Source organism: Podarcis pityusensis, assembly GCF_964106645.2.
Source record: "Podarcis pityusensis genome assembly, chromosome: 14".
NCBI classification, from domain to species: domain Eukaryota; kingdom Metazoa; phylum Chordata; class Lepidosauria; order Squamata; family Lacertidae; genus Podarcis; species Podarcis pityusensis.
This window is the reverse complement of record NC_138039.1, coordinates 10,857,982-10,871,492: the sequence shown is the minus strand read 5'-3', so window position 1 is coordinate 10,871,492 and position 13,511 is coordinate 10,857,982. Positions and strand designations below refer to the sequence as shown.

The window sequence follows — 13,511 nt, the reverse complement described above, 5'->3', positions numbered from 1 at the left end:
GCAAAATGGACTCAAATTTAAAATGCTGACATGCTTTAAAATGTACATTTCTAGGTAGAATAAACGTGATCAAGATATCTGTTCCCCCACAATTCATTTTCTTATTTTGTAATGTACCAGTTGTATTGTCAGTTAAGGTGGTTGTGTAGCCGAATAAACGCAACAGATTTATTTGTGCTGCCAAAAAAATCTAATTTCAAAATCGTACAAGACTCTTAGGGGGGGGGTGGGAGAGAGGATGATTTATGCCAGACACTAGAAACTTCATACTAATCCTCTGAAGTAAGATTGTTCGGAAACAGTCTGAAATGCTGTTTTGTTAGTAAAATTAGCTGTCAGCTGCAAGTCCCAGGATGCATTTATTTCAGCTATTGAAATATAGCATCAAGCAGTATCTTGGATGAAAAATAATTTTTGTTTCTTGTGGTGGCAAGCCTGAATAGTTTCATCCTGTGTAACTGCCTATGTCTTGTCTTTATACTTGATCATGTTTTTAGCTTAACTGTCTGTAGCCTTTAGTTATTTTCCTTTTTTTCTGATTACTACTTCGATCATTTCCTGCATGGTGACATGCTTTGAGTATCTCATCAATATGTGATGTGGTGGACTCAATTCTTAGCAATAAAGATCCCTCCTGAGTGGTCTAGTCACTATAGGCATAGCCATGCAGGCACCACACACAAAAAAAAACTTGTTCACAACCAGCCTTTCCCCCCTTGTGGTTATAGAATAGAATTACAGATTTGGAAGGGACCCTAAAGGGTCATCTAATCCAACTCCCTGCAGGGTGGCCATCTTTGTTTAGGGAAGAGGCTCAACCTGGGCATGTGAACAGAGGCTCTGAGCATGGGCTTCCTTGTAGTTACTGCTGTTGCTGGAAAATGTACTGAGGTTTTAAAACTGTGTAAGCTGATAAATACACAATGGGTTTTTATCAAAACAGGAAGGGCAAGGCCTCTGCTATTCCCTCGAATTTTTGGACTCGGTTAAAGGGGCAAAAAACAAGAACTCTGAAGGTATGTTATACCTGGCAGAAATGAATGGAAGAAGCCAGATTTGTCTCAAATGGTGAATTCTTTAAGCTGCTACATCTCAAACATTTTGCACCAAACCCGTCTGAAATGTGGGCAGCGTGCGGCACTTAACACACCAATAACCCTCTCCGCCTAATTTCAGACAGTTGGGACAAATCTTACGGGTTTTATTAACATAATAATGTCCAGGCTTTAGAATGGTAGGATGTGATTTGACCTATCCAGCATTACTGTCTTGTGCCTGTAGAAATGTGATCCTTCCCTTGTGACGTGGAATAATTTGGGAGGACTAAATGGCCCGTATGGACTGTGATAACTTCAGAATCGTCCTGTTTTATTTGTTGGCACTTAAATTCTTCCTTTTCTCCAGTGAGCTTAAAGCAACATATGTGATTTTATCCTCCTAAGAATTCTGCAGGTAGGCTGGGCTAAGAGAGAGTGTCAGTCACAGCTGACTGAGGATTTGAACCTGGGTCTCCCTAGTCCAAGACATATGGGCACATTTAACTATTAGTAGTACAGCAATATGGCACGCTTATTTCACATTTTTTCCACTGGAGGGCAGGCTTTCTCTTGTTGCCTGGTCCCTAGAGTGCCATTTTTCAATTAAGATTGGGACATTTTGTTTCTAAATATCATAAATCCACTTGATGTTTGTGCTTTCCAGTTCCCTGTCCCTATGTTAGAATCTGGAGCATATGAAATCAACCACTTACCTTGCTCAGAAGCGTGAGAAATTATGAATATAAATTATTCAGTGTATACTGCTGCTGGAATTTTGATGCGTGAAATTAAGTACATCACACTGGGAGACATCAGTGGATATGGTGTATGGTAATATTAGGTGTACTTAGCAGCTTTGTTTATGTTGATAATAGAGTACAGTTAACAATTATGCCTGTTACAACTTCTTACAAATTACGTGGATGCATGGAGCAAAAAAGTTGGATGGAAATGATGCCAAAACTTGAATGCATTATTTGGGGGCAGAAGAGAGATTATGGTTTCCTGGCATATTATAAACAGTCTACTTATGCTATTTACTGTCCCTTAAAAAATATATTTAGGAGATTGATGAACTCTTAGTCACCTTTTAACTGTTCCGCTTTACTTTCTCTTTCAACTTGGCATTCTGAAAATTCTGATCTCAAAGTGCCATCAAACACGCAAATTTCTCTTCCTGCTTCTGGGCTTCATAGCATGTCTGCTGGACATGATACCTAGTATGCTTGCGAGATTGAATAATTTGGGAGAACTAGCTGGCCAATATAGGCTGGACTGCTTCAGAATTTGGTCTACCTTCCTATGATATCTCAGGAATTAAGTCCCTTGCTCCTCAGCTGTGTGAACTTTCCCCAGGACCTTTGTTCCGTTTTGCAGGCACTTCTTTGGTCCTGCCACCATCTGATGTGGTGGGCAGGTACCCTGGCAGAAGGCGGCCTTTTCAGTTGTGGCCCCAAGACTTTCATGACCCACTGGGTTTTTAATGGAAAGGAGATGTAGAACTGTGTGCCATCTGTGTTATGATGACAGGAAATTCCAAAACCCTGGATGATGTCCTCCCAGCGATTTCACATAGATGTTAAAGACCACAAATGGGTGTGAGGAACACCCAGTGGGGAAGATGGAACCAGAGTCAGAACTGGCACAGGAGCTGAGCCAGGGAGCGCGGGAGATTAATGATCTTGGAAGGGAGCTGTTAACCCAGCAAATGTCCAGAAAAGACATAGAGACTGCCAGCTCCATCTCTACTGTGTCACTGCTTGCAATGGCATCTTTTTCCTCCTCCCACATAGACCCTTCTAAATAGAGCCCTGGTGATAGAGCTTTCTTGGCAACCAGATTAATGTTCCTATGGTGACTTTGGGGCTTCCCATTAGCTCTACTGCCACCTTCGCTCCTGAGGGCTAAGTTTGGTGTTGGAGAAATTGGTGATTAAGGCTGGAATTAAAATGGGGAGACAGATGAGGTATCTCTTAGGCTGCCCTTGAACTGCTGTGGGTTCCTCCTGGTCTTCAGCTTGAGTAAGGTCATCTGCCTCTTCCTCTGCAGAGGTTTCTAGGATGCGTGTTAGATGGGATCCTGCTACTAGGGGATAGAATAAAACTATGTGGGGCAGGCCCAGGAGGCCTGTAGCACCACTTCCAGGAAGTGCCCACCATTCATCAGTTCCTTTCAGCCACATCCTAGAAAGGCACTTCTGGAGATATTATTGCCAGTGACATTGAAAGTTGCAGAGGTCCATCAAAATACTATTTATATGCCACCCATCTGACTGGGTTGCCTCAGCCACTCTGGGCGGCTTCCAACAATTATAAAACTGTGGTGAGACATCAAACATTAAAAAAGTTCCCAATACAGGGCTGACTTCATATGTCTTATAAAAGTCAGATCGTTGTTTATTTCCTTGACATCTAATGGAAGGGCATTGAGCTCCTAGTCCACCAAATGTTTTATTATGCTTCTGTATTTGTTGGAAGCTGCTCAGAGTGGCTGGGGCAACCCAGTCTGATGGATGGGGTACAGATAATAAAATTATTAGTATTATTAAATGTTCCTGGACTCTAACTTCCATCAGGCTCAGGCAGGGGGTAATGGGAGAGGTAGTCTTTTTTTCCTGTAAACAGTTTTGAAGTGTGTGTTTGTTTGATGATCAAGGGGCATATAAATTTCATGAAATAAATAAATATCCAGCAACATCTGGAAGGCTGCCAGTCCCTCATTCCTGATCTAATCACATCGTCCAAAACTACCTTGAGATGTCACTGTGTGCTCAAGCACTGCGTAAAAACACTACCATGTTGTAACCAGTTGCAAAGATGACAATAACGTTTTCTTCTTCTTTTTTGCAGGCCAGTAATGGGCAGTGGTACCAGATGAATGACTCCACCGTCTCAAACAGTGACATCAGGACTGTATTGAATCAACAAGCCTACGTACTTTTTTATATCAGGTATATGCAAGTTGATTTCCCTTGCGCTGTGCCTGCATCATTGTTAGTTATGTCTAAAGCCTTTTGGGTTTTGAGAAATCATTCCTAATTCAAGGGCTGAAATTGGGGCAGGCAGAAAGAAGGTCTATCTACTGGTAGAAATCTGGGTGGTTTGCCATAGATCGGCAAGGGTTTCCAACTACCAAAGATTGTAGCAACAGCAGGAGCAAGCAAAAATGTGCTGGTTTTTTAAAAATGTGCTGGTTTCTCCTGCCTTACTTGTCTCTGAAACACATGTGCTAACTGCTGTCTTTCTCACCAAGCCTTCCTGTAACTCTGTTGGCCAGTGTTAGTACATCTGGTTCAACCACTTTAAAGACCACAACTGTGTACTTGGCTCCAGTTGGTAGACATTGGGTTTCTAGTTAAAAAAGGAAGATTTCCACAAAGTTGAAGTTTACCCACTCTTGGCTTAACTTAAAGCCTGTTAGCCAGACAGTTCTAGTCACTGGATACAAATACCCTTCTGCACTCACTGACTCTTCGGCATCTGGCACACGGATTTTGGGGGAGCTGGTTCAAGCAGAGACACAAACCGACCAGCATTTGCTGTTTAGCCAGTTGGGTAACCTAAATTGGCTGACATCCCTCCTCAGTCATTATGGGGTGTTGCCTTGCAAGGAGCGAAAGCTGTCTTGCAAATATGTCAAAAGCATGTTATCTGTCTTCCCTTTTCTATTCTTTGGGCAACTTGTGTAGCAAGTCTGCTATGGTGTTCTGGCAGCTGCTGCTAGCCATAGCAGTGTGGTATAGTGGTTAGAACGTTCAACTACGACTGAAAGCATGAGAGACAAATAAGTCATAGGAGCCCTAGGGAGAATTTCATGGTAGAAATAGGTTTGTGCAAAGAAAGAAAGAAAGAAATTTAGTCAACAAATGTGGATCAATATGTCTTTTATTTGTTAGGTCCCATGACATGAAAAATGGCGGCGAACACATTCATTCCGTTCACACTCCTGGGCAGTCTTCTCCTCGACCTGTTATCAATCAGCGGGTAGTCAATAAGCAGACTGCGCCAGGCTTTATTGGACCACAACTACCCCCTCACATGATTAAGGTACTTCTCTCTTCTGAAGCCAGTGGCATAAAGGTAGCAAGTTAGGCAGCAAGGGTTTACTGAAATCTTGTAGCTCTAAAAGTTACTGTAACTTCTCTGTGCCTCTTTTTGCAATGCAGGTGAAACACCTGGTAAGTAAATGTTGCAACATTTACAGAAATTTTGCTCTCAAACAAGTACAGTCATACCTCTGCTCCCGAACACCTTGAGAGTCGAAGTTCCGGCTCCTGAACGATCGAAAACCGGAAGTGAGTGTTCTGGTTTTCGAACGTTCTTTTGGAACCCGAACTTCCTGCAGCCACTCAGAAGCTGCGCTTTGGAAGTTGAACATTTTGAAAGTCGAACGAACTTCCAGAACGGATTCTGTTCGACTTCCGAGGTACGACTGTAGTGGAAATCTGGGTTTTTGAAACAACAAATTATGTACATTTGTTGCTCTAATGCAGGGGTAGGGGATCTATTTCAGTCTGAGGGCCGCACTCCTTTCTGGGCAGCCTTCCAAGGGCCACATACCAGTGGGTGGAGCCAGATATGAAAGTGGGTGGAGCAACAAATGTAAAATTTGCCTTTCTGCTGTAAGCTAGTTTCTACATAGGCTTATCTTTCTCAGAGGATTTATTTTTCATCATTGTAGAATTCGAATCATTTGAATGGAACGGCATCCCTGAAAGAAACTCCCAGCGGTTCTGTGGCAATCGCTAGTAACGTCACCCTCACCAGGCCATCTTCTGCTCCTCCGGCCATGTCTATCCCAAACTGGACGATGAACAGGCCTACCGCCGCCGCCACTCCCGACCCTTCCAAGAAGCAAAAAATAACCATCAGTATTCACAACAAGCTGTCTGCTCGCCAAAGTGTCTCTCACGCCAGCTGTACCTTGGACAACCCCAGCAAGCCTGCCCCGTCCTCGACCATTTCCAGCCCTGCTGCTGTGCAATCTACCTCAAGCGCACCTGCCGTCTCGGCTCCTAACCAAGTCCCCAAGCAAATGCCTCCGAGCGAACCTTGCTCCAAGTTGGTAGTGAATGGCAAGTCCAAGCTGAACCCCAGCACGTTGGTCCCTTACGGGGCAGAATCTTCTGAAGACTCCGACGAGGAGTCCAAAGGACTGGTGAAAGAGAACGGCCACGCTGCACCCCTCAACGGCATTCTAGCTGAAAATGCAGCCAGCGCATTGGAGGGCTCTTGTTGTCACAACGCTGAGAAGGAGGCTCCGCAGCACGAAGCGCCGAAAAACATTACCGTTCTTGTTTCCATTAGTATAAATGATACCCCTAAACAAAACGGACAGATATGCAACGATTCCACTAGCCAAGCAAAGCCTGCTAAATCAGCCGAAAACCCGTTCTCCAAAGCAAATGGGTTGCCTGGGAAAGTGAGTATTTTTCCGCTCCAGCTTCTGTGGCTCAGTGCAGGTGTGATGCCAGCTCCCTTCAAACCATGGCTTGCAAAGTCTGTGGTCTAGGGTGTGGTCTTGAAGTCCCATGATGCAACAGTGTTGCTGGAGCTAGGAGGGTCTGAGTATGGTTGGGGCCTGGATGAGAGACTGCCTGGGAATCCTGTGCACACAGCTTTGTGTTCTATGGAAGGAAGGCTGGATACAAATAAACTTGAAGCTGTTGATAGCAAGACCCATGCTCCTTTCCTTCTGCACTGTGGCATGAATTCTTTCTCCCCTCTACCTTTGTAGATCTTACCTGTGCTTTGGCATTCCATGATGCTAACAGTGGCGGCTAGCGCTAATCAGTTTCCCTCTTAACCGGGGTTTGTAAATCCACTTCATATTTCAGCTGGGATGGGAGTCCTGGTGCAGCCTTAACTATGGTTGGCGCTGGTGTAGACAACCACGGCTAATCTAGGAAGGGCAGAGGTTATCCATCCTTGCTGGGGAGTGAGCATTTCTGGGGCAGCTTCCCAGATTCCAAACCACCATTCCATCTGCATCAGCTTGTGGCTTATCAGCATGGCTGTGGGGATACCCCACACATCTGCCATTGCATTACGGCAGCCTTCCACAACCTGGTACAACTCCCATCAGACACAGCTACCATGGCCAGAATTTAGGGATGACGTGAGTTGTAGTCCAAAATGTCCCACAAGTGAAGTTATTGATGGAAGCCAATATAGGCAGAGTTGGTTGGGTTGTGTAATTCATCTAAATGTAAATCAAAACATCTGGAGGGATGGCAAAAACTGATGTCATTTACTCGTACTGCAGAATTTGGCTTGGATGAAGAATTTTGCTTCTTATTCAGGGAGCGCCAAAACAGCTTCAGTGAAGTTTGGAGGCACCACATTAGCAACCCCCTAGCAATACCAAGCTGTGCAGACCAGGGGTCTGACTCTGTATAAGGCAGCTACTTAAAACTCCTTTTGCCTTTTCTAGTTGGTGTTTATTGAACATGGTACTTGGTGGGAGCCAGTCTTAGCTAATACGTCTCTTACCCATGTGAGGAAGGAAGGCAATTTGTTTCTCACAAGCACTTAAAGTAGTTGTTGTCCCTATTGGCTGATACTGCATGTTAACCTTATTTGTTTTCAATAATAGGGTGTGCCTACAGCTTTGCCCCCAGTCCCTGAAGACAGGATCTTAGACTCTTTCAGATACAATCAACTGAAAACCTCATCGGGGGAAATAAGGTAAAACACATGTGCTTTTTCCAATACGCTTTCCTTCAGACGCGTGTGTTTTCACACAGTATATTGCCGATGCCTAATTCTGTAGGATCTGCAGCCATTTGTTTGGAAATAAGTGCAGGGTTTGTGGAAATCAGAGCTTAATCTTTGGGCTGTGCCTTCGCTCCAACAACATCTGGTGTTGTGCACCTTATGCTAATATACTCCAGAAAGTAGTTCTATATAATTGTCCTGAAATCGGTCTAAACAGGATCTCTCGAGATTTCTAAAGCTTGGGCAACATTGAGCATTTAAAGCAGGGATGGGGACCTTTGTCTTTCCAGATGTTGATGGACTTCAACTCTTATCAGGCACAGCCAATAATGGGCATTGCAGTCCAGCAACATCTGGAAGTCCACATTCCTGATGTAAATTAGTGACCCAAAGACTTCATTTAAAGACAGAGTGTATTCCGTGGCTAAATAGAATTGTAAGAGCTATGGTAGAACAAACTCCTTCTTGATTGTGGCAAGCTACCATCTTCTTTCATTCCCTTAAAAGAACACAAGTCTTTGGAGCATTTATACCTTGTGGGATTTAATGTTCTATCAACAGTGGTGCTCCAAGGAAGATTTCTGAAAATTCTGCTTCGGTGTAAGATTGGCCCAGTCAGTTAGCGCATCACAGTAAACTTATGGGGGTGGGGGGAGTTAAATGCAGAGTTTATTGGTTTTTCGAAAACAGCATTGTAACAATACGTAGAGCAAACATGAATAATAAAGGAAAATGAAAACATAGAAGCAAAGCATGTAAGTTCATAATATCATCAGAAAATTAGACCTGAACCATAGTTAATAGTTTTACCATGTTTGCACCTTTCTTGTTTGTTTTGAGGCTTCCATTTGTGCTGTAAGAAAACAACCCAACCCCCTGGGTTAACATAATGTCCAAAGCAGAGATTGTGTTTGTTCCACTCCCAATAAATGATGATCGGTAAGCCAAGAGAGAAAAAAATATTTGCTACGTATTGTGGTTTGTTGAGGCAAAATAAACCATGATCCCTGGTTTAGACATAACACTAAGGTAGGGATCACAGTTACAGATAGGTAGCCGTGTTGGTCTGCCATAGTCAAAATAAAAAAAATCCTTCCAGTAGCACCTTTAAGACCAACTAAGTTAGTTCTTGGTATGAGCTTTCGTGCGCAAGCACACTTCTTCAGGGATCACAGTTAGACATTACCTGTGGTTTACTGTGACACGTGAATGAAGTTTCTGTGTCCACGCAATTCCTAAAACCATCTGGGTACGTGTACTTTATATTGTGACTTTTATTCTGCTTTGAGAGAAGTGTTTTCCGGAAGCTGAAAAAGTGCGAAGGTATATGTAATGTTTGCTATATATTTGTTTTTCTGGTCAGTGGCATCTCTCTCTTTCTCATGTGCAGTGGTAGTGGAACAGAAAAAACAGATGGCCCTTCTGAAGAGGGAGCCAGTACTCTTCCTAACAACATCCAGACTCATTTGGCCCCTTCAGACCCTGAAATCACCTCTACGACGGAAGACTCCTGTGAAAGGACTGTTGCCGAAACAGAGAGCACGCCTCTTGAGAGTGATGGGCAGCACGACCCTAAATCCAGTTCGTTGGGAGCAGAGGAAGACTTCCCTAGGGAAGGTGATGTGGAGGACCATCCTGAAAAGATGAGGGGACCAAAAGAAGGGAAAGCAGCTTGGGAAAAGAGCCCCGAGCCTGTCAGGGGAGCAGCAGAAAAGGGGGTGCACAGCCCCCTCCTTACAAGGTCCGACGGTGAATGTAGTTCTCCAAAGCTTGCCACTGTAAACGTGGCAGAAAAATGCCAAGAAACACAAGACAGTGCGGAACGCTACGAGGATGTCCCGCCTCCTGATGAACCTTCCGTTACAAGGCTGGACCCCGTTGGAGGAAGCCAGTGTTCGAAGGACAACGGCAGATTGGGAGAGAGCAGCAGCAAACAGTTCATAGGAAATACAGAAAGGCATGAGTTGAAATCCCATTCGCCCCTTAAGGAAAAAATATCCACTTCAAAAAAAATAGACAAAGAGCACTACCGTTCCAAAAGGAAGCGCTCTGAAAGCGAGGAGGAGGAAGAGGAGGAGGCAGCAGTAGCCCCCCGGGGCCAGCCAGAAGGGCACTACCCCAAGAAGTGGTGCTCCTACAGCAGGGAGAGGGCCAAGCAGGAGCACTACCGGCGAGAATACTACAATGCAAACTATTACAGATTCCCATGCAGCCCTGATCCTGAGAGGGGCATGGGGAAATATCCCTCTTACAGATCTCGCAGCAGAGGTAAAACGGACCCTGAACGGAGCAGGCATTGCTACGGGAAAGGGGAGCAGTCGTGGAGCAAGGAGCGGTATTACCAAGATGGCCCGAGGAGATGGGAGAGCTGCAGGCCTTACAGCTACTACTATTCTTCCCACGGCCCCAGGTACAATCAGGATAGGAAATTCACTCACTGCGAGAGAGACTATAGCAAATCAAGTCATGTTTACAGTAGCCCGTATAAATACGATCATTATAAAAGCAGGTGGACTCACGACCAGGAAAGGAAGAGGAGGTGCCAGAGCCCCGAGGGGAGCAAGACCCCCCCGGAAAAGAGGCACCGTAAGCTCTCACAGAGTGAGTCTCTTGAGGAACAAAGAGGGCGGAAGCACAAGAAGTCGAAGAAGAAGAAGAAGTTGAAAAGCAAACACAGAGAGAGAGATTCCAGGTTAGTGCAAAGTTGGTGGGGGTGGGGGGAAGCCAATGGCAGGAGCCCAGGGCTATTCCCAAATAAGTTCTACTTGGAGTTGGCCAGCTGAAATTAATGACCCACCATTAGCCATGTCTGCTGATTTCTGTGGATCTACTCCTTTATTTATTTTAGAGCATTTGCAGTCCTCTTCAGCCAAGAAGGCTCCTAGTGTGGCTTACCTAGCAAGACAGTCCCTCCCCACAGGTTTGCAATCTGGAAAGCACACAAGAGAGGGGGTGGAATCAAACTCAGGCACCAATTCTTAAACAGTGCTTACAATGACCGGCTGGCACATTCCAGTGGTAGGAGGTGCTGATCTTTCCTGTCTCTCCCATGGAGGCAGTCTAATGGGGAGGAGGCCTAAGGGAGATGGAGTCTTACTCTTAAGTACAACTAGCGTTGGGTACACACCCAACTTTTGTGAAGCTTTATGGTCTTCCCCTGACAGTTGCTTATGACCCTGGAATGGGATAGTCGGGAATTGACTTGCCGCTTCTCGAACTAGCTGGTACCTCTGCAATGTGGTGGTTTCTGCAGTGCACTGGCATTTATTTTTTAATTATTTTTAATTCTACTATTTTTCACTTGGAAGGGGCCATAGCTTCCTTTGCACGTTCAATCCCCAGCATCTCCAGTTGAAATGGGTCAGGAAGTGCCAGCTATGGGAAATAGCTCGCTCTCTCTTGCTCGCTTTCTGCCTGTAATCCCGGAGAAGCAGTTCTAGTCAGTGTATACAATACTGAGCTAGATGGAGCCAGTGGTACAACTTCGTTGGTGTATGGAAGCGTCCTATGTTTCATTCATAAACGCTTTCTGTTTAAAATCCACTAATAAAATAAATGAAGCTAATCTCAGGTCCAGAGTGTATTAGTAGATCAGCTGCCAAAGGCAGGTTTGAAGAGGAAAAGCTTAAGCTGGCTGTGGCATGAAAACAAGAAGGGGGCCTTTTGTGCTTCCCATGGGAGGGGGGATAAAACTAAGCTCTAGGGCCACAGCAGGAAAGGTCCTGCTTCTTGAAATGAAATCATCCACAGGATCTTTAAAGGTAAAGGGACCCCCTGACCATTAGGTCAGTCGTGACCGACTCTGGGATTGCGGCGCTCATCTCTCTTTATTGGCCGAGGGAGCCGGCGTACAGCATGACTAAACCACTTCTGGCGAACCAGAGCAGCACACGGAAACGCCGTTTACCTTCCCGCCGGAGCGGTACCTATTTATCTACTTACACTTTGACGTGCTTTCAAACTGCTAGGTTGGCAGGAGCAGGGACCGAACAACAGGAGCTCACCCTGTCGCGGAGATTCATAGAATCATAGAATCATAGAGTTGGAAGAGACCACAAGGGCCATCGAGTCCAACCCCCTGCCAAGCAGGAAACACCATCAGAGCACTCCTGACATATGGTTGTCAAGCCTCTGCTTAAAGACCTCCAAAGAAGGAGACTCCACCACACTCCTTGGCAGCAAATTCCAAGCTCTTACTGTCAGGAAGTTCTTCCTAATGTTTAGGTGGAATCTTCTTTCTTGTAGTTTCTTGTAGTTTGGATCCATTGCTCCGTGTCCGCTTCTCTGGATTCGAACCGCCGACCTTCTGATCGGCAAGCCCTAGGCTCTGTGGTTTAACCCACAGCGCCACCCACATCCCTACAGGATCTTTAGCAGACCTTAAATTGCGGTGGGGGGAGAAGGTTAATTTAGTACACTATGCTCCAATGTGCAGCTCAAGGGCCACATGCGACCCTCAGCAACATTTGACAATGTTCCCAGCCCTTGTGGGTAAGCGAGGCCCTGGGCTTTGGGAAGGAGGCATGAGGGCTCTGGCAGGGTCCTAGAGTCCTCCCACCTCCTTCCCAAAGCCTAGTTAGCACTTTCCCTGCTTCAGGAAGGTGGTGTAAGGTCTCTACAACCCTGCCAGAGCCTCACGCCTCTTTCCCAAAGCCCACACCTCACTTAGCCAACTTTGGAAAGGCAGTGCAAAAACTCGTGGGCCTCAAATTTTGGCCTTGCTCCCTGCCCCGCATGAGAAGGCAGTGTGTGACCCACAGGTTCCATGTTGAAGTACTCTTGCAACCCACTTGGTATGAAAAGCTGGGCCGCACTGATTTAGTGCTTTATTAGGAAAGTGACTAGAACTTTGTGGTGCTAGTGAATTACACTGAGGATCGAGTAGGAAGTTTCACGTAAGCCATTATTTATTTACTTAATAAACAACTCTTCATCTGAAGATCACAGGGCAGTTTACAACATAAGAACACAAAGCGCATAACATCATAATAATAACAACAACAAACCCCCAGTAGAATAACTTTGGTGACCTTGGGCTTGACAGTTATTTCTCAACCCCAGTCCCCCAACTAGAAAATGGGAATAATCATACTCTTCTTCCTCAGGGTGGGAGAACAAAAGCAATAAAGATCATATAGCGTGTCTTTGATCCCAAGGCAGCAAACAACAAGCAGGTCATGTTACTCATAGCAGATTGAGCTGTGTGTGAGCTGTGACCATGAGCCTCCATGGAGGGAATGCCCTCTCCTCTAGGTGAACAGCAGCAAAGGAAGCTGCCTTATCCCCAGTCAGACCATTGGTTCATCTAGCTCAGTATCATCACAGCTGAGTGACAATGGCTCCTCAGAGTTTCAGACAAGGGTCTCTCTGTGCCCAGCCTTGAGGTGTCAGGGATGGAAGCTGGGACCTTCTGCATTCAAAGCAGTGCCCTACCACTGAGTCATGGCCCTTCCCTAAGTTTCCTTGCCCAGCCACTAACTTGGATGTCTTTAAAGGAGGATTAGACTACTTGGTAGACCACTGGTCATCTTGCATTCTTAAGGTTGGCTCCCTTTCCACATTACCTAGTGAAATGTAAAAAAGGTAAAGGTAAAGGTACCCCTGCCCGTTCGGGCCAGTCTTGCCAGACTCTAGGGTTGTGCACTCATCTCACTCTATAGGCCGGGAGCCAGCGCTGTCCGCAGACACTTCCGGGTCACGTGGCCAGCGTGACAAGCTGCATCTGGCGAGCCAGCGCAGCACACGGAACGCCGTTTAC

At 45.6% G+C, this 13,511-nt stretch overlaps 1 protein-coding gene across 2 annotated transcripts in view; it reads left to right on the top strand.

Annotated features, from left to right (window-relative positions):
* The window catches only part of USP42 (ubiquitin specific peptidase 42), a 36,807-nt gene that overhangs the window by 20,968 nt on the left and 2,328 nt on the right, over positions 1–13,511 (top strand). Inside the window, exons 11-15 of one of the 2 annotated variants that reach the window (XM_080980938.1) lie at positions 3,887–3,987; positions 4,933–5,083; positions 5,718–6,458; positions 7,632–7,723; positions 9,147–10,445. In XM_080980938.1, the coding sequence (XP_080837064.1) occupies positions 3,887–3,987; positions 4,933–5,083; positions 5,718–6,458; positions 7,632–7,723; positions 9,147–10,445 (2,384 nt within the window). Of the gene's footprint in view, positions 1–3,886; positions 3,988–4,932; positions 5,084–5,717; positions 6,459–7,631; positions 7,724–9,143; positions 10,446–13,511 lie in introns of both variants that reach the window. The other variant, XM_080980937.1, reaches the window with a different exon arrangement.